We start from the raw sequence: 20391 nt of genomic DNA, 5'->3' as shown, positions 1-20391 counted from the left end.
CCAAGCCATAACACTCCTGAACATCTTATTTAATGGCTACCCAGACTATTCGCATTGCATTGATTTAAAAGAGTTAGTGAAAATGGGGGGTTCAATGCAGATAGTTTGGGTACTATTTAGCAGTCTTATGGCTTGGGGGTAGAAGATGTTCAGGTTCCTGTTGGTTCCAAACTTGGTGCATCGGCACCGCTTGCCATGCGGTAGCAGAGAGAACAATGTATGACTTGGGTGGCTGGAGTCTTTGACCATTTTTAGGTCCTTCCTTTGACACCGCCTGGTATAGAGGTCCTGGATGGCAGAGAGCTTAACCCCCAGTAATGTACTGGGCCATACACACTACCCTCTGTAGCGCCTTGCGGTTGGCTGCCAAGCAGTTACCATACCTGGCTGTGATACAGCCAGTCAAGATGCTTTACAGCTGTAGAACTTTTTGAGGAGCTGAGGGCCCGTGCCAAATCTTTTCAGCTTCTTGAGGGGGAAGAGGCATTGTCGTGCCTTCTTCACGACTGTGTTGGTGTGTGTGTGTGTGTGTGTACCATGTTAATTCCTTAGTGATGTGGATACAGAGGAACTTGAAGCTCTCGACCTGCTCCACTACAGCCCCGTCGATATAGTTGGGGGGGCGTGCTCGGGCCCTCCGTTTCTTCTAGTCCACGATCAGCCCCTTTGTCTTGCTGACATTGAGGGAGAGGTTGCGGTCCTGGCAACACACTGCCAGGTCACTGACCTCTTTGACCTCATCGTCGTCAGTGATCAGGCCTACCACACTAATTCCTGTGTGTGTGTGTGACTGTGACTGTGTGTGTGTGCGTGCGCGTGTGCCTGTGTAGTCGTCAGAGTGTGTGGAGGCAGCAGAGAGCCTTGCTGAGCAGTGTAGAGAGAACCTGGAACTTCACCCCTGCAAGGAGATCTTCAGTGACTGTCGCAAGTAAGGGAATCTTTCTTTGGTCTCTCTCCTTTTTGTCAACTATGATATTCTTATGAAGAAACAGCTTGACCTTAGCTTATCGCTAGCCTCGTCCCGTACTCCATGTGCGGAAGCCAACTCTCCTATCATTTCTATCAAGTTGCTGGCATTTCGAAGCGTCAAACGTGACTTCCATTAGCACACTGGTAACAGTGGGAGAAATGAAGTGGTTGGTGTAGCAGGTGTATATGCAATGTGTGCAAGAGACTGGGGATGAGGTCGCATAAGACAGTGAAGGAACACGGAGAGGAGTTGGCTAAAGCGCATACACACTGGACCATCAGCTGGCTTACCTCTTACTGCAACTGAAGCTGTTGTCTGTCGCCTCAGGGCTTTAACCTTTTTGTTTGTTGTCTGTTCTTCAGGGCTCTCCATGACTACCTGAGACGAGCTCCCTTCTCTGACTACCAAAACAGCATGTACTTTGACCGTTTCCTACAGTGGAAGATGCTGGAGAGGTAATGTGCTGCTTAAACTAAATCTAACAGAAACGGTTGTTTTTAGTGATTATTGAATGGCACGGTGCTAGCTTGGGGGGCCATGGGTGTGACCGGCGTAGGGACCACGCACCTCATTTTTCAACGATGACGTCGCCTACCACAAAGCAAAGTAAAAGCATTCTTTAAAGCTGAGAGCCGCGATAGGCATAACAGTGTCACCGTCCATCCCAGGCACTTTTGTTATTTTTACGAGGAAATGAGCATCCAGCATGGTGGTAAACAAAATCCCAGTACATGCAATGTTGTTCTATCGCGTGTGCAATGATTTCTGAGAAGAAAACTGTCTGTCGCTATACCCTCTTGAGGGGCCCGCTGGCCTGGGACAGGAAGCAATTCGAGGGAAAAACAGATTCTAAAGCGCATTCTGCTGCGAGCGGTTGCATGTGACAGAGGGAAGAATCTAAAGATGCCTTACTAGGAAGGTTTGCTAATATGACTAGGGCTGTGCCTTTGGCTTCTGGACCGCGAAAGAAAGTTGATGTGGAAACAAAATGGAACAGGAGAGAAATGCTGGTTTCAATGGCATCTTGACGAAGTCTTGATAAAATCATTCCCATTTCTAAGTTTGGATTTTGGCCACTTTTTTTGAATCAATAGGCTATGAAGTAAAACATCCATATTGCAAACAATGACGTACCTGTTTTCAACATGCAGACTGCCCTACAGCTCAGATGGTTGGCCAAATAAGTTCCAATCTCTGAGTTGAGAAATAAATAAGGTAGCTGGGATCCTCTATCAGTGGACATCAACACTGTGATCACCCGCGATTCCATGTAGAAATGTTGTGCATCGACTGGGCTTCATAAGAACATGTTTGAGGAGCTGCGAGTGTGAGCTGTCGCTGCGTGCTCAAACTAGGCTCTATATGCGGTAGAGAGCTCTGTTACGGGCCGGGCTCGTCGGGTTAGGACCGGACAGGGTATCACTAAATTGATCACTAACAAAAAAAAACATTTTGCTGACCTATTTGCTCGTGCTCTGCTACGCAATAGAGTCATATCTGACTAAGATCACAACATGGTGTCAGAAGCGCTTCAACCTCGTCAAATATAAGACGGGAGATAATAATATCCGTTGGCGGTTTAACTGCGGCCCAAGTGGAGCCGTTGCTATGGATACTCACAGACTTGGAGCCACCATGAGCAGAACACGTGCAGAGTGAGCAGGGAGCGAGTGATGGACAGAGAGAAGCAGCTAACGGATTTACTACTGGAGGAAGTTGCTTCTCTATTCCGGGCCGGGCCTTAAATTTGTCAGAAGCGATCGGGCCTGGGTAGGGTAGGGGCATATGGGTAGGACTTTAAAATGATGCCCGTACAGGGCTCTAGTATGCGGTGCGCGTCTCATAAAATAAGATGCATGACAAACGAATGAAAATACACACGCTCCAATTGAGTTATGCTAATTAACCTATAGCTAGACCGGTAACCGTGACAGGTAAAAAACATGTTTTGCAGACTAACTGTTAACGACTCTAGTGATGATGCCTAATTTGCGTTTATCATAGGCCATATCAGCTATGAATTGAATTGATTTGGTCAGAAGGGCCCCTCGAGAGCACCCCGCCCCCTATGTGCAGAGACTCTCTAGCTCTGTGCCTGGTACTATGTTATTTACTATGAGATGTGTTTTCAGACAGCCAATAACTAAAGACACGTTTCGACAGTACCGAGTACTGGGGAAGGGAGGATTCGGAGAGGTGAGGCACAATTTTCCATTTAGAGAATTATTAGAGAATTGTGTGTGTGAGATGAACTGGCCTATGATATAGTACTTTGTGTTCTCTCAGGTGTGTGCGTGCCAGGTGCGAGCCACAGGGAAGATGTATGCCTGCAAGAAGCTGGAGAAGAAGAGAATTAAGAAGAGGAAAGGAGAGTCCATGGCCCTTAATGAGAAACAAATACTAGAGAAGGTCAACAGCAGATTTGTTGTGAGTCTCTTCCTATTATTTGGATACATGACCACGCAATACATGTCCACAAGCTTTCACTTTATTCTCTCTCGCTCTCTCTCTCTCTCTCTCGTCAGTCTCTCTCTCTCTCTCGTCAGTCTCTCTCTTTCGTCAGTCTCTCTCTCTCGTCAGTCTCTCTCTCTCCTTCTCACTCGTCAGTCTCTCGCTCTCGTCAGTCTCTCGCTCTCGTCAGTCTCCCTCTCTCATCAGTCTCTCTCTCTAATCAGTCTCTCTTTCTCTCTCGTCAGTCTCTCTCTCTCCTTCTCACTCGTCAGTCTCTCGCTCTCGTCAGTCTCTCGCTCTCGTCAGTCTCTCTCTCTCTCATCAGTCTCTCTCTCTCTCTCTCTCTCTCTCTCTCTCTCTCTCTCTCTCTCGTCAGTCTCTCTCTCTCAATTCAATTCAATTCAAGGGCTTTATTGGCATGGGAAACATGTGTTAACATTGCCAAAGAAAGTGAGGTAGATAATATATAAAGTTAATATATAAAGTGAAATAAACAATAACAATTAACAGTAAACATTACACATACAGAAGTTTCAAAACAATAAAGACATTACAAATGTCATATTATATATATATATATATATATATATATATATATATATATATATACAGTGTTTTAACAATGTACAAATGGTAAAGGACACAAGATAAAATAAATAAGCATAAATATGGGTTGTATTTACAATGGTGTGTGTTCTTCAATGGTTGCCCTTTTCTCGTGGCAACAGGTCACAAATCTTGCTGCTGTGATGGCACACTGTGGAATTTCACCCAGTAGATATGGGAGTTTTTCAAAATTTGATTTGTTTTTGAATTCTTTGTGGATCTGTGTAATCTGAGGGAAATATGTCTCTCTAATATGGTCATACATTGGGCAGGAGGTTAGGAAGTGCAGCTCAGTTTCCACCTCATTTTTTGGGCAGAGAGCACATAGCCTGTCTTCTCTTGAGAGCCATGTCTGCCTATGGCGGCCTTTCTCAATAGCAAGGCTATGCTCACTGAGTCTGTACATAGTCAAAGCTTTCCTTAATTTTGGGTCAGTCACAGTGGTCAGGTATTCTGCCGCTGTGTACTCTCTGTGTAGGGCCAAATAGCATTCTAGTTTGTTCTGTTTTTTTGTTAATACTTTCCAATGTGTCAAGTAATTATCTTTTTGTTTTCTCATGATTTGGTTGGGTCTAATCTCTCTCTCTCGTCAGTCTCTCTCTCTCTCTCATCAGTCTCTCTCTCTCTCTCTCTCTCTCTCTCTCTCTCTCTCTCTCTCTCTCGTCTCTCTCGTCAGTCTCTCTCTCTCTCTCTCTCTCTCTCTCTCTCTCTCTCTCTCTCTCTCTCATCAGTCTCTCTCTCTCGTCAGTCTCTCTCTCTCTCTCTCTCTCTCTCTCTCTCTCTCTCTCTCTCTCGTCAGTCGCTTGCTCTCTCTCTCTCTCTCTCTCTCTCTCTCGTCAGTCTCTCTCTCGCTCTCTCGATCGTCAATCTCTCGATCGTCAATCTCTCGATCGCCAATCGCTCTCTCTGTCTCTCTCATATCAATCTCTATAGGTGAGTTTAGCATATGCCTATGAGACCAAAGATGCTCTGTGTCTGGTGCTGACCTTAATGAATGGAGGTGATCTGAAGTTCCACATCTACAGCATGGGGACTCCAGGCTTTGAGAAGGACAGGGTCCAGTTCTATGCTGCCCAGATCTGCTGCGGCCTGGACCACCTACACCAGGAATCGATCGTCTACAGGTGGCAGCTTGTTATCATAGCACCTCAGTTTCCCTTAACACAGATCTAGGTTCACATTGCAACAGATCTAGGATCAGATGGGGGCAACTACCTACTCCTACCTTTAGCAAAATTAGCAGTGGATTCTTCTGATTGTCATTCACTATACAAATGTCTCCTGAGATCACATGATGTCATCACATGATGTATTGGTTTTAGTCCCAATGTCAAATGCCCCAAATTAACATTTGTCTTTTTCTTCAGGGATTTAAAACCAGAGAATATTCTATTAGATGATAATGGTGAGTTGCCCTTACTACTGTACTGTAGCCTAACTACTGGGATTAGGACATTTGAACTTCGAGGCTCTCTGTTAAATAGGACTGATCTTTGACCCCTGACCTCTCTGCCCCTGTGCCATAGGACACATCCGGATCTCAGATCTGGGCCTGGCCATCAAAGTGCCTGAAGGAGACCCCATACGAGGCAGAGTGGGAACAGTGGGTTACATGGGTAAGCGTTCATATGTTATTACCACACATTAAAATTCATTTCTCATTTCTAATGCATCGGAATACAATAATCATCAAACTAAAACCTGACACATTTTTTACCATACTAAGATATTATCGTTAAACCTGTTGTACTGTGCTGTGTGTGTAGCTCCGGAGGTGATCAACAACGAGCGCTATGGGATGAGTCCAGACTGGTGGGGGCTGGGATGTCTCATCTACGAGATGACCGCCGGACGCTCACCCTTCCGCGCACGCAAAGAACGAGTTAAGAGGGAAGAAGTGGAGAAGAGGGTGCAGGAGGGAGAGGAGGAGTACAGCGACAAGTTTACAGAGGACACCCAGGCCATCTGTAGAGTGGTGAGAGCCCATTGATTGATTGACAAGACGTAGGCTTAGTTAGTGTCATCAGGGACTGCACTCTGTATTTGGTAGTCACCCTGAGTAGCTGAGCTCATGATATTTGAAAATTACTGACTGTACATTCTATCATCTCTCCCCCGCTTTTCTCTCTCTCTCCTCATCTCGCTCTCTCCCGCCCCCGTCTCGCTCTCTCCCGCCCCCGTCTCGCACTCTCCCGCCCCCGTCTCGCTCTCTCCCGCCCCCATCTCGCGCTCTCCCGCCCCCGTCTCGCTCTCTCCCGCCCCCCGTTTCGCTCTTTCCCGCCCCCGTCTCGCTCTCTCCCGCCCCCGTCTCGCTCTCTCCCGCCCCCGTCTCGCTCTCTCCCGCCCCCGTCTCGCTCTCTCCCGCCCCCGTCTCGCTCTCTCCCGCCCCCCGTCTCGCTCTCTCCCGCCCCCGTCTCGCTCTCTCCCGCCCCCGTCTCGCTCTCTCCCGCCCCCGTCTCGCTCTCTCCCGCCCCCGTCTCGCTCTCTCCCGCCCCCGTCTCGCGCTCTCCCGCCCCCGTCTCGCTCTCTCCCGCCCCCCGTCTCGCTCTCTCCCGCCCCGTCTCGCTCTCTCCCGCCCCCGTCTCGCACTCTCCCGCCCCCGTCTCGCTCTCTCCCGCCCCCATCTCGCGCTCTCCCGCCCCCGTCTCGCTCTCTCCCGCCCCCCGTTTCGCTCTTTCCCGCCCCCGTCTCGCTCTCTCCCGCCCCCCGTTTCGCTCTCTCCCGCTCCCGTCTCGCTCTCTCCCGCCCCCGTCTCGCTCTCTCCCGCCCCCGTCTCGCTCTCTCCCGCCCCCATCTCACGCTCTCCCGCCCCCATCTCGCGCTCTCCCGCCCCCGTCTCGCTCTCTCCCGCCCCCCGTTTCGCTCTTTCCCGCCCCCGTCTCGCTCTCTCCCGCCCCCCGTTTCGCTCTCTCCCGCTCCCGTCTCGCTCTCTCCCGCCCCCGTCTCGCTCTCTCCTGCCCCCCGTTTCGCTCTCTCCTGCCCCCCGTTTCGCTCTCTCCCGCCCCCCGTTTCGCTCTCTCCCGCCCCCGTCTCGCTCTCTCCCGCCCCCGTCTCGCTCTCTCCCGCCCCCCGTTTCGCTCTCTCCCGCCCCCCGTCTCGCTCTCTCCCGCCCTGTCTCGCTCTCTCTGGTCTCGCTCTCTCTCTCTCTCCTGGTCTCGCTCTCTCTCTCACCCGGTCTCGCTCTCTCTCTCACCCGGTCTCGCTCTCCCTCTCTCTCTCTCTCTCTCCCGCCCCGTCCGGCTCTCGCTCTCTCCTGCCACCCCCGTCTCGCTCTCGCCCCCGTCGCTCTCTCTCCCCCCTCTTTCTCTCCCCCTCTCTCTCCAGCTGTTGACCAAAGATCCTAAGCAGAGGCTGGGCTGTACAACGGAGGGGTCAACAGGGGTGAAGGCTCACTGCTTCTTCAGGAACATCAACTTTAAGAGACTAGAGGCAGGCATCCAGGAGCCCTCCTTTGTACCTGATGTAAGTAGAGGAGGAGGAGGATGGCAACTCTTGTCTTGCTTCAGCTCTAGAAACAACACCAGGAAGTGTTTTAATATTGGAACCAACCAACTTTTCCAATTGTTTCAATCCGTTACATTCATGAATGGGTGAATATGTTATTTAGACCAGGGATCATGACCTCTACTCCAAATGAAGACTCATACTTCTTCCTCTTCTTCCTCTTTCCCGCTGTGTGTTTCTTCTCTCTCTCAGCCCCGGGCGGTGTACTGTAAGGATGTGTTGGACATTGAGCAGTTCTCTACAGTCAAGGGAGTAAATCTGGACCAAACCGACAACGACTTCTACTTCAAATTCTCTACAGGCTGCGTGTCCATCCCATGGCAGCACGAGGTGGGTGAACTAACAGGGACGTCTTTCCCTCTCCTCTGGCCTCTTCTGAGAGGTAGTCTGCAAGGTAACCTGAAAGACTGAATAATTGGTGGTCTTGTCAGTCAGTGGCAGTCAAATACTGTCCTTACACCATCTCTCTGTTTCTCTGTCTCTGTGTGTATAGATGATAGACACAGAGTGTTTCAGTGATCTGAATGTGTTCGGGCCCCAGGCGACCAGAACCCCAGATCTGGACTGGAACACACCCCCCGAGCCTCCCCGACGCAGCCTGCTGGACAGGATCTTCAGGAGACATGTGAGGACACACACACACACACACCAACATACTCAGTCTCACACAGAGTTTACACTGCACAGTTACATCCACACACTGATACTGAGATAACACAATCTCCCTTTCTCTCTCTCTCCACCCTCCAGCACCCCGAGGTGTCCATCGCCAACAGTCGCGTGTCTTCCTGCAGTGTGAACTCAGTGGACTCCATGTCAAACTCTGCCCCCTAGTGGCCATGGCTCTGTGTGGCTCCACACACAGACAGAGGAGGAGCCGGAAGGATCTTCTCACTGCTGATTGGTTTACACCTGGCCTGACCAGCTGTCAGTCTTCCGGAGGCACCCAACCCAAGCCCATGGTCAGTCTAGGGGAAATGCTGACCATGACCCGGACCTGAGACCCATGGGGAATTATTGGAGGGACGTTTCAATAACGCAAAGACGTTTTGAAAACAATGCTCAGACACTTCACTTACCTTCAGGATCGCTGGAGTAGAGAAGAGCCACTGACTGTGTTGATGAATAAGAAAAAACTAGCTAATTCAGGGGATCCACTGTCTGAGAAAGACCACAGGAAATACAAGATGGGGTCTTTGTTGCTGTTTATTTTTTATTTTGAAAGAAATCAAATTATTTGCATAAATTCACATTCACACTCAAATGCACTCTCTGTTCATTTATTCCTCTCTTCCCCCCTCCCCCTCTCTCTTTTTGTCTCTTTCTCCTTTTCACCTCCCTCTCCCCTAATCACTTATAAACGTACATGCAACCAACAACATCACCAACCTCAAGACACAATGTGCATATTGCCTTGTATACCCTCAGGCCAAAGATATAGTTCAGTTATGTATTTGTGTTATTGTTGCCATATCCGTTTTGGAGGAGGAAGGGGGATTTGCCTGGTCTTTATTCAATCACATATTCAACTTGAGGCAGCAGCTATGCTACACCTAAGTCACAATCAAACATGTGTTTGCATAGAACAGGCTCCCCCCCCCCCCCCCCCCCACGCACACACACAACTGTGTTATTAGAATTGTAACCACAATACTTGTCTTGTTTTCTGCACTTTTCCCAAAGAGTGCACCGCCGCGCCCTGTTGACCTTGAGAAAAAGTAGATTTGTCAAACCAGTAAGCCACCATTTATACACCAATTAAGATGTTTTTACAGTAAATATGTTATTGTTTTACCTCAGACATTAAAGTAATATTACTGTGATGTAAATGTTGTAATATCCATTGAGCCAGTGCTGTTTTGTGTTTGTGTTGCCATCACGACCATGGGTGCATCTCGATAGTCTCAATAGGGAGGTTTTCTCTCCTCCTTTTCTTCAGCTGCACTGATCCTAAAGGAAAGGTGAGGAATCCTGGAAGATATATGACCTTTTTCCTACAGGAAAGGAGCTTTAACCAATCCAGTGCGGATAAAGGAGAGGGAAGCCGTGTTAGACTATTGAGGTTCCGGGGCTCTGGTAGAGTAATTGGTAGGGACCACATGTCACCTCACAATGGGAAGCCTTCCAACACACTCAAACCAAAGGGAAGAAAAGCTTTGGTTTTGGAATTTGATGTCTTATTTTAAGGAAGATTGAATATTTACAGAAAACAATTGTACTTACACATTTAGTCTTGGCCAGTTATTATTTTATTCGTAAATCATTTCACAAATTGAAAATCAGAAGTGCCTCCTCTTTAGCCTGATCTTCTAGATGACTCGCACACAAATGTTTGCACTTTGTTTCTCTCATGATCGATTTGTTCCTTTATGACACACACACACACACTGTATTTGGCTGGTGGTGGAGGCTGGGGAGTGTGGAGAGAGAGAGGATAAGGAGGATGAAAAGGAGAGAACGAGGATGGATCTCTTCCTGCTATTGTTGTACATTACAGTGCTGAGTGTACAGAATGTAAAGCCAAACCCACTGTGCTCTGCAGCTCCGAATAAATAAACCCTGTGCTGCCTTAGCATATCTGTACCATCTGTGTCTCATGTCTGTCTGTGTAGCAAATACAAGAGTCGGGGCATTCTCATACGGATGGATCGATACAAGAGTAATTTGTTTCATAATAACATTTCCACAAGATTATTGATACCATTTTCACTTTATGGGCCGGTTTCATAGTCCCAGATAAGAGTAATCCAAAAGCAGGCCAAATTCAGTATAAATACATTTGAACGGTTGATTGAAAGGAACGATTTTGTTATGAGTTGAATTTGTCTCAAAATTATACCAGTCTCCAGTTTAGGTTGACGGCTTTAAGGTTGTGGGAGGATAACAGCCCGAAGTCTAACTAACCCTAACTAACCTAACCATGCTAGTTAGCAGTTCTACCTGCACATACTGTAGCATTGCTAGCGCTCTCCTCTTGTTTAGTTTAACCTACATTCACTCATTTGTATTAAATAAACAGGCAAAGTTTAGGTTGATGGCTTTAAAGTTGTGGGAGGATAACAGCCCGAAGTCTAACTAACCCAAGATAGACCACAGCCTGTTGTTTCCAATGGGAGCAAATTAATCATAGTGGGCAGAACAAGCAAGAAGATAGGCAGTGCCTAGCATGTATTTGCACATTTTCTGTTAGTGAACGCTTACTCTGTGAAGTGTGTGTGTGACATAACTAAATTCACCCTTCCACTCCTAAACCTTGCAATTTTTAAAACTTTGGCCAAGCCTAAAGTTTACTAAACTTACTCCACTCTGTTCATAACAGATGTTAGATTTGGAAGCAGAAAACTGTATTGAGATCAAGTGCTTCATCGATGAGAAAATTAGCAGAATGTAGGCCAAAATCTTCTCCCACTGCCGTCCACTGGGCTTCCTCTCACCACCATATTTGGTAGTGAGTGGAAATGCCAACCGGACGCTTCACATTTTACATCCGGTGTAATATCTGTCTCATTGATCTGTGCAGTGCTCTCTCTTGGTAGCTATGAGCTAGCCTCCGCCCATTGTAAGCCTCTGAGCGCACATGTTGTTTTTTATGACAGCCGCTACTACACTAGCAGGCCCTGTTTTTTTACAATGGCCATCCCAGGACGAGCCAGGCGGGGAAGGATTCGGGCCGAGCTTAAGGAGGCTCAAACGTACCTCCATTTCTGACCCCCCTCTCACCTCTGAGCCACCAGCCAAGGCTGAGGTTCAGTTCCCCACAACCGAGCCCAGCTGGGGAAAAATTATGGATAGTCTCAATTCCTTTCCCTCACTGTCTTGACGAATTGACGACGGGATTAATCCCTCGACCTCACGGATGCGATCGAAGGTGGGGACAACAGTATCCCTCACTCTCAAGCCCTGAGAGGGGAAGGGAGGGGGGGGGATTTCCCCAAATCAAATCAAAATGTATTGGTCACATATACATGGTTAGCAGATGTTAATGCGAGTGTAGTGAAATGCTTGTGCTTCTAGTTTCGACCATGCAGTAATATCTAACAAGTAATCTAACAATTTCACAACAACTACCTTTTACACACAAGTGTAAAGGAATGAATAAGAATATGTACATATAAATATATGGATGAGTGATGACCGAACGGCATAGGCAAGATGCAGTAGATGGTATAGAGTACAGTATATACATATGAGATGAGTACTTTATGTAAAGTGGCATTGTTTCAAGTGACTAGTGATACATATATTACATCCAATTTTTTAATTATTAAAGTGGCTAGAGATTTGAGTCAGTATGTTGGCAGCAGCCACTCAATGTTAGTGATGGCTGTTTAACGGTCTGATGGCCTTGAGATCGAAGCTGTTTTTCAGTCTCCCGGTCCCAGCTTTGATGCACCTGTACTGACCTCGTCTTCTGGATGATAGCGGGGTGAACAGGCAGTGGCTCGGGTGGTGTAGGTGTCCTGGAGGGCAGGTAGCTTTCCCCCGGGGATGCGTTGTGCAGACCTCACTACCCTCTGGAGAGCCTTACGATAGTGGGCGGAGCAGTTGCCATACCAGGCGGTGATACGGCCAGACAGGATGCTCTCGATTGTGCATCTGTAGAAGTTTGTGAGTGTTTTAGGTGACAAGCCAAATTTCTTCAGCCTCCTGAGGTTGAAGAGGCGCTGTTGCGCTGTTGCGCCTTCTTCACCACGCTGTCTGTGTGGGTGGACCATTTCAGTTTGTCTGAGTGTGAGGTTATTTTCCTGACACCACACTCAGAGGGCCCTCACCTCCTCCCTGTAGGCCGTCTCGTCGTTGTTGGTAATCAAGCCTACCACTGTAGTGTTGTCTGCAAACTTGATGATTGAGTTGGAGGCGTGCATGGCCACGCAGTCATGGGTGAACGGAGAGTACAGGAGAGGGCTGAAAACGCACAAGGAGTGTCTTACAAGGAGTTGTTCAGAAGAACTTCTGTCTGCCCCACAGACCTCGATCCTGTTGCAGCCTTGTTGGTTCCTGCAGCCTCACAGCTGGAAGGGGGCAACAAGCTGGCGTTGGGGGTATTTTTTGGGTGTATTTTTATTCTGATCCCAATTCCATTTGAAAAAGCAGCGGCTACTCTTCCTGGGGTCCACACAAAACATGAAACATGACATAATACAGAACATTAATAGCCAAGAACAGCTCAAGGACAGAACTACATCAATGAATAAATACATTTTTAAAAAGGCACACGTAGCCTACATACTGTATCATTACCAATACATACACACAAATTATTTAGGTCAAATAGGGGAGAGGCGTTGCGTCGTGAGGTGTTGCTTTATCTGTTTTCTGAAACCAGGTTTGCTGTTCATTTGAGCAATATGAGATGGAACGGAGTTCCGTGCAGTAATGGCTCTATATAATACTGTATGCTTTCTTGAATTTGTTATGGATTTGGGGACAGTGAAAAGACCACCGGTGGCATGTCTGGTGGGGTAATTGTGTGTGTCAGAGCTGTGTGTAAGTTGACTATGCAAACAATTTGGGATTTTCCAACACATTGTTTCTTATAAAAATAAGTGATGCAGTCAGACTCTTCTCAACTCTTAGCCAAGAAAGACTGGCATAGTATTTATATCAGCCATCTGATTACAATGAAGAGCAAGACGTGGCACTCTGTTTTGTGCCAGCTGCAGCTTAACTAGGTCTTCCCTTGCAGCACTTGACCACACGACTGGACAGTAATCAGGACAAAACTAGAGCCCGCAGGACTTGCTTTGTGGAGTGTGGTGTCAAAAAAGCAGAGCATCTCTTTATTACGGTCAGACCTCTCCCCATCTTTACAACCATTAAATCTATATGTTTTGACCATGACAGTTTACAATCTAAGGTAATGGCAAGTAATTTAGTCCCCTCAACTTGTTCAACAGCCACACCATTCATGACCAGATTCAGCTGAGGTCTAGAACTTAGGGAATGATTTGTACCAAATACAATGCTCTTAGTTTTAGAGATGTTCTGGACCAGTCTATTACTTGCTTGCTGATATATATATGGTTGAATCATCAGCATAAATGGACACACATGCTTTGTTTAATGCCAGTGTCAGGTCATTGGTAAAAACAGAATAGAGTAGAGGGCCAAGAGAGCTACCCTGTGATACACCACACTTTACATGTTTGACATTAGAGAAGCTTCCATTAAAGACAACCATTTCAGTTATATTAGATAGATAGCTCTGAATCCACGAGATGTCAGAGGTTGACAACAGGTTATGGTCTATAATATCAAAGGATACACTGAAATCTAACAGTACAGTGCCCAAAATCTTCTTAATATCAATTTCTTTCAACCAATCATCAGTCAGTTGTGTCAGTCCAGTACATGTTGAGTGCCCTTCTCTATAAGCATGCTGAAAGTCTGTTTGTTTACAGAGAAATAGCATTGTATTTGGTCAAACACAATTCGTTCCAACAGTTTGCTAAGAGCTGGCAGCAAGCTTATGGATCTGCTGTTAGAACCAGTAAACCAGTAAAGGCAGCTTTACCACTCTGAGGACAAGTACTTTCCTCTATGCTCAGATTAAAGATATGACAGATAGGAGTGGCTATAGAGTCAGCTACCATCCTCAGTAGCTTTCCATCTAAGTTGTCAATGCCAGGAGGTTTGTTAAGGGTTGATCGTTAACAATAATTGTTCCACATCCCCCAAACTAACTTTACAAAATTCTAACTTGCAACCTTTTCTTTCATTCTTTGTTTTTTAATGCGTGAATACTGCTTGAAAATGCTAGCCTTAGCTTTCCTAACTGCCTGTGTATATTGGTTCCGAACATCGCTGAAAAGTTTCATATCACGGGGGCTAGGGCAAGGGCAGTCAGGTCTGGAGAGAACCAAGGGCTATATCTGTTCCTGGTTCTACATTTTTTGAAAGGGGCATGCTTATTTAAGATGGTGAGGAAGGCACTTTTAAAGAATGACCAGGCATCCTTTACTAAAGGGATGAGGTCGATATCCTTCCAGGATACCCGGGCCAGGTCGATTAGAGGGCCTGCTCGCTGAAGTGATTTAGGGAGCGTTTGACAGTGATGAGGGGTGGTCGTTTGACCACGGACCCATTACGGATGCTGGCAATGAGGCAGTGATCGCTGAGATCTTGGTTGAAAACAGCAGAGGTATATTTGGAGGGCATATGGTGTCACATATGGCATCCAGGGCAGAGGTGGGGGCAGAAGGTGGTCTATAGCAAGCGGCAACTGTGAGAGACTTGTTTCTGGAAAGGTGGATTTTTTTAATTAGAAGCTCGAATTGTTTGGGTACAGACCTGGATAGTAAGACAGAACTATCTCTGCAGTAGATTGCAACTCCGCCCCCTTTGGCAGTTCTATCTTGTCGGAAAATGTTATAGTTAGGGATGGACATTTCAGGGTTTTTGGTTGTCTTCCTGAGCCAGGATTCAGACACGGCTAGGACTTCCGGGTTGGCAGAGTGTGCTAGGGAAGTGAATAAATCAAACAAACTTAGGGAGGAGGCTTCTAATGTTAACATGCATGAAACCAAGGCTTTTACGGTTACAGAAGTCAACAAATGAGAGCGCCTCGGGAATAGGAGTGGAGCTAGGCACTGCAGGGCCTGGGTTACCCTAACATCACCAGAGGAACAGAGGAGGAGTAGGATAAGGGTACGGCAAAAGGCTAAAATAACTGGTCGCCTAGTACGTTCAGAACAGAGAGTTAAAGGAACAGATTTCTGGGCGTGGTAGAATAGATTCAAGGCATAATGTACAGACAAGAGTGATGATGAAAGAGATATTGTCTCTAGGAATATCATTTAAACCAGATGATGTCACCGAATGTGTTGGAGGGGGAATTAAAGTGTTCACTAAAGCGTATTGAGCAGGGCTAGAGGCTCTACTGAAATAAGGCAATAAATACTTACCAAAACAGCAATGGACAAGGCATATTGACGTTAGGGAGAGGCATGCATAGCCGAGTGATCATGTGAGTCCAGTGAGTGGCTTCAGGAAGCTAGAGGGCCGGGGCTAGCAGCTAGCAGAAAGGCCTTAGAAGGACGTCGCGACAAAAGAAAGTCTGTTGTGGCCCCCTCGTGCTGAATATGTCGGCAGACGGATCAGCAGGGCTCCGTGTGGTAAACCAAGCCAATTGGCAAAATAGTTATAGTGGCCAAATCATTTGTCCGATGGGCCCCTTAAGCTAACAGTCCGGTGTGCTCTAGACAGCTAACGTTAGCGGGCCGCGGCTAGCAGTGCCGCGGAGCCAGTTTGAGTTCCCCCTTCAGCAGATTTTGTCGGTAGTCCAGTCGTGAAGGATCGGCCCCGTACCGGCAGTAGAAGTGGGTCCGGGCCAGTTGGCAAAAAGGGTATTATAGCCCAGGAGTGGCTGTTGGGCTTCTTCTGCTAGCCGGCATTACAGGGATATGGCTCTAAATATATACAGCAACACCTCCCCCATAAGTGTTTCTGTCTAGATGTTGTATCCTTGTATTGGTACTGCTGTATCATCAAATGAATGATCTAAGTGAGTCTCAGAAATGGCTATTATATGAATGTTATCTGATGTTAGCAAGTTATTGATTACATGAACCTTATTTCTAAGGATACATGTATTAATATGAGCTACGAAACCCCTTCAGCCCACAAGGCCCCAACCTCCCAGGAACCCTATGAAAAAGGCCACTGAGGATGTGGAACGGTTCAAGCCTGTCTTGTTAAAGAAGGCGCTCTGCTCAAAAATGTTACTAGGTTCCACAGTTACTGGGATGCACTCTCTGCCCCTCTGCAGTGCCATTGTGTGTGCTTCTACACCTGCATTGCTTGCTGTTTGGGGTTTTAGGCTGGGTTTCCATACAGCACTATGAGATTAAAGCTGATGTAAGAAGATTTGATTGATTGACACATGTGCACTAGCATATTCCAACCTCTAGAGCATTCCACCTGTTAGAAGCGTCAACCCAGTAGGGTTTGGAGACTCCATTCCCAAGTAGTGAAAACAAACCTCTAGGGGTGGAAACACTGCCACATCCTTGGCAAGGGTGATGTTTTGTCCTCTGTGCCTTTTCTACTCTCTACTTTAGTCAGAGTGAAGGAGCCTCTCCCTCATCTTAATAGCCCCCCTATGCAGAGGCATCGTGCACATAGAGGGCACAGGGGCACGAAGAAGCCATTTCAGGCTATCTATCAAGTTAGAGTAGCTAGCATGTCTAACTATCTTAGCTGGCATGCTTACTGACAAGGTTGGTAGACTTTAGAATAGCTAGCAATAACAATTCCTTTCAATCTTTTACCCAGAGATATGCAAAACAATGCAATTAAGCATAATGATTATGATTCTAGATTGCGGTAAAAAGCTGTTTCATGTATTTGAAAAATTTGAAATTCTCCAACTTCCGGACGTGGGGGCCCAACCCCCCTCCGGACCACCCTCCAGCCATCCTCACCATACTTTGTGCCCCCTCAGATTTTTGTGGTGGGTAACGCTCCTGCCTCTATGGCCAGGGAAACTCTGAGTAGGAGAGATCCCTCTCTGGCTTTACAACGAGTCCTTGTAACTACACAGGGATCTGTATGACCCAAGCGAGCTAAGATACTTCCCACTCTCACCCAGTAACCACGGCCCTCTAAGTCTGACCAGTGAGAGGATGACTCTGAATGCAACAGGCTTACCACTCAAAGTCATTGAGACTATCCAGAGTGCCCAGAGCCCCTTCTACACGCTCAATGTGCAAGTGACATGTTTGAGGCTCCATCCAGGGCCTTTTGACACAGGGGAGTTTTTTCTCTACTGCAAAGGTTTATTTAGCCATTATTTTGGCCTCTAATTATAGGCCTTGACATCTACACAGTAGGGTAGCACCCTTTGTCATATCACTTTACGAAGGGTGCGCTTCGCTTATGTCCAGTCTCTAAGCCTTTGGTTCATCTTGGGACCTGTCTATTATGCTTGAGGCTTTCTCATAGCAGCCTTTTTTGAGCCACTGTAAAGTGTGGAGATGAAATATCTCTCCTTTTTTCAAACCAATTTTCTAATTTCCCTTACGCTGCAAAGCGAGTGAGTGAGCTGCACGCACTGTCAGTTCACCATTCGAGCCTACAGTTAGCCCCAGGGTTCTCAAGATACAGTGGGGCAAAAAAGTATTTAGTCAGCCACCAATTGTGCAAGTTCTCCCACTTAAAAAGATGAGAGAGGCCTATGACAGACAAAATGAGAAAAAAAATTCCAGAAAATCACATTGTAGGATTTTTTATGAATTTATTTGCAAATTATGGTGGAAAATAAGTATTTGGTCACCTACAAACAAACATTTCTGGCTCTCACAGACCTGTAACTTCTTCTTTAAGAGGCTCCTCTGTCCTCCACTCGTTATCTGTATTAATGGCACCTTTGAACTTGTTATCAGTATAAAAGACACCTGTCCACAACCTCAAACAGTCACACTCCAAACTCCACTATGGCCAAGACCAAAGAGCTGTCAAAGGACACCAGAAACAAAATTGTAGACCTGCACCAGGCTGGGAAGACTGAATCTGCAATAGGTAAGCAGCTTGGTTTGAAGAAATCAACTGGGGGAGCAATTATTAGGAAAGATCTCACCCCGTGGGGTCAAAATGATCACAAGAACGGTGAGCAAAAATCCCAGAACCACACGGGGGGACCTAGTGAATGACCTGAGAGCTGGGATCAAAGTAACAAAGCCTACCATCAGTAACACACTACGCCGCCAGGGACTCAAATCCCGCAGTGCCAGACGTGTCCCCCTGCTTAAGCCAGTACATGTCCAGGCCCGTCTGAAGTTTGCTAGAGAGCATTTGGATGATCCAGAAGAAGATTGGAAGAATGTCATATGGTCAGATGAAACCAAAATATAACTTTTTGGTAAAAACTCAACTCGTCGTGTTTGGAGGACAAAGAATGCTGAGTTGCATCCAAAGAACACCATACCTACTGTGAAGCATGGGGGTGGAAACATCATGCTTTGGGGCTGTTTTTCTGCAAAGGGACCAGGACGACTGATCAGTGTAAAGGAAAGAATGAATGGGGCCATGTATCGTGAGATTTTGAGTGAAAACCTCCTTCCATCAGCAAGGGCATTGAAGATGAAACGTGGCTGGGTCTTTCAGCATGACAATGATCCCAAACACACCGCCTGGGCAACGAAGGAGTGACTTCGTAAGAAGCATTTCAAGGTCCTGGAGTGGCCTAGCCAGTCTCCAGATCTCAACCCCATAGAAAATCTTTGGAGGGAGTTGAAAGTCCGTGTTGCACAGCAACAGCCACAAAACATCACTGCTCTAGAGGAGATCTGTATGGAGGAATGGGCCAAAATATCAGCAACAGTGTGTGAAAACCTCGTGAAGACTTACAGAAAACGTTTGACCTCTGTCATTGCCAACAAAGAGTATATAACAAAGTATTGAGATAAACTTTTTTTATTGACCAAATACTTATTTTCCACCATAATTTGCAAATAAATTTATTAAAAATCCTACAATGTGATTTTCTGGATTTTTTTTCTCATTTTGTCTGTCATAGTTGAAGTGTGCCTATGATGAAAATTACAGGCCTCTCTCATATTTTTAAGTGGGAGAACTTGCACAATTGGTGGCTGACTAAATACTTTTTTGCCCCACTGTATGTTATTATATAACCCTGCCTTCATGCCTAAGGTCAGTGACAATTTTCTAATTGAAGAAGTGCATCTCTACTGTTTGTGTCCAGTACGCTTGTTGAGCTTTTAATTGGATTATATTGACCTATAATAGCAATAATTGAAGCCCTCGAGGGCCTGAGGGCTAGTTCCACCATAGGTTTGGCTACCTCTTGGGCACTATTCAAAGGCATCTCTTCATAGGAGATTTGTGATGTGGCATGTTGACCTCATACATTTTATGAGGTTTTTACCGACGATGTCACTGCACCTTTGTTGGTGCATACTGTCCTCAGTGTCAGAGCCTCTGAGGGATGGTACGGTTTGAAGACTACCTTGACTTCGGAGAGCATGTCTGCGATATGGTAGTTGGCCATATCCCATATGTGATACATCAAAACAAGTATTTGCAAGAGAACTCAAGGTTACTTTCGTAACCCTGGTTCTCTGATAATATGAGTGAGATATCTCACCACTTGTCCCTCCATGAAGCAGAGCGCAAGGAAGAGAGACATGCTTGAGAATGACCGGTGGGCAACCGAGTGGCACCTTATGGGGAGGGGCCCATCTTTTTCGACACTCGACCTGTCTGTCTCTGACAGATGCTGTGTGATTGGTTACTTCCTGTAATGAAATGCACTAAGACAATTTTCCATTATGTGATACGTCTCACTCATGTTATCACAGAACCGGGTTACAAAAGTAACCTTGAGTTCTGTGTTCCATTTTTTATTTCAGAACTCAGCCATGATAAGGCCTTAAGGGCCAAGATATAAATCAATGCAGCCAGAGGGACAAGGGGTTTCAGGTTAAAGGTCACTCATGATTTATGACCTGTTCTCTTTTTTCCATGACACTTTTTATTGACTTCAGTTCAGATGGCTTGTTCTCTTATGCTCTAGTGATATGAATGCTGTTGCAATGGTCTTGAACAATGTTGACTTTCTCTGCCTAGGTTGACACGCAAGTCATTGGAGCAATATTTTCACAAGATAATTTGGGTTTTGGTTGGACTCAGAAAGCAAGGCTAAAAAAGCATGTAAGACTCCTTGAGTAATAGTTTGTTACCACAAGCGACAGTCAGTGGTTTAGCAACCCACAGTCACAGCTACGGTAAAAGGATGGACGCCTTCCAGAGGGTTACACAATCCCACAGACATGGACATTTGGCTGGTCCGTTTTGTACCATGATACTGGAATTATTTGTACATTTGCATTGTGAGATACGCT

General features: G+C 46.5%; 1 protein-coding gene across 1 annotated transcript in view; it reads left to right on the top strand.

Annotated features, from left to right (window-relative positions):
- Window positions 1-10117, top strand: part of LOC139411140 (G protein-coupled receptor kinase 5-like) — a 66948-nt gene extending 56831 nt beyond the window's left edge. Inside the window, exons 5-16 of the mRNA XM_071157016.1 lie at window positions 831-928; window positions 1333-1425; window positions 3103-3166; window positions 3257-3397; window positions 4961-5151; window positions 5395-5432; window positions 5554-5643; window positions 5794-6002; window positions 7352-7489; window positions 7724-7861; window positions 8025-8156; window positions 8282-10117. Coding sequence (XP_071013117.1) covers window positions 831-928; window positions 1333-1425; window positions 3103-3166; window positions 3257-3397; window positions 4961-5151; window positions 5395-5432; window positions 5554-5643; window positions 5794-6002; window positions 7352-7489; window positions 7724-7861; window positions 8025-8156; window positions 8282-8365 — 1416 coding nt within the window. The 3' untranslated portion in view covers window positions 8366-10117. The remainder of the gene's footprint in view (window positions 1-830; window positions 929-1332; window positions 1426-3102; window positions 3167-3256; window positions 3398-4960; window positions 5152-5394; window positions 5433-5553; window positions 5644-5793; window positions 6003-7351; window positions 7490-7723; window positions 7862-8024; window positions 8157-8281) is intronic.
- The last annotated feature ends 10274 nt before the right edge of the window (window positions 10118-20391 follow it).

Source organism: Oncorhynchus clarkii, chromosome 6 (genome assembly GCF_045791955.1).
Source record: "Oncorhynchus clarkii lewisi isolate Uvic-CL-2024 chromosome 6, UVic_Ocla_1.0, whole genome shotgun sequence".
Taxonomy (NCBI): Eukaryota; Metazoa; Chordata; class Actinopteri; order Salmoniformes; family Salmonidae; genus Oncorhynchus; species Oncorhynchus clarkii.
The sequence above is the reverse complement of the archived record's forward strand: the minus strand, read 5'-3'. Positions and strand labels throughout refer to the sequence as shown.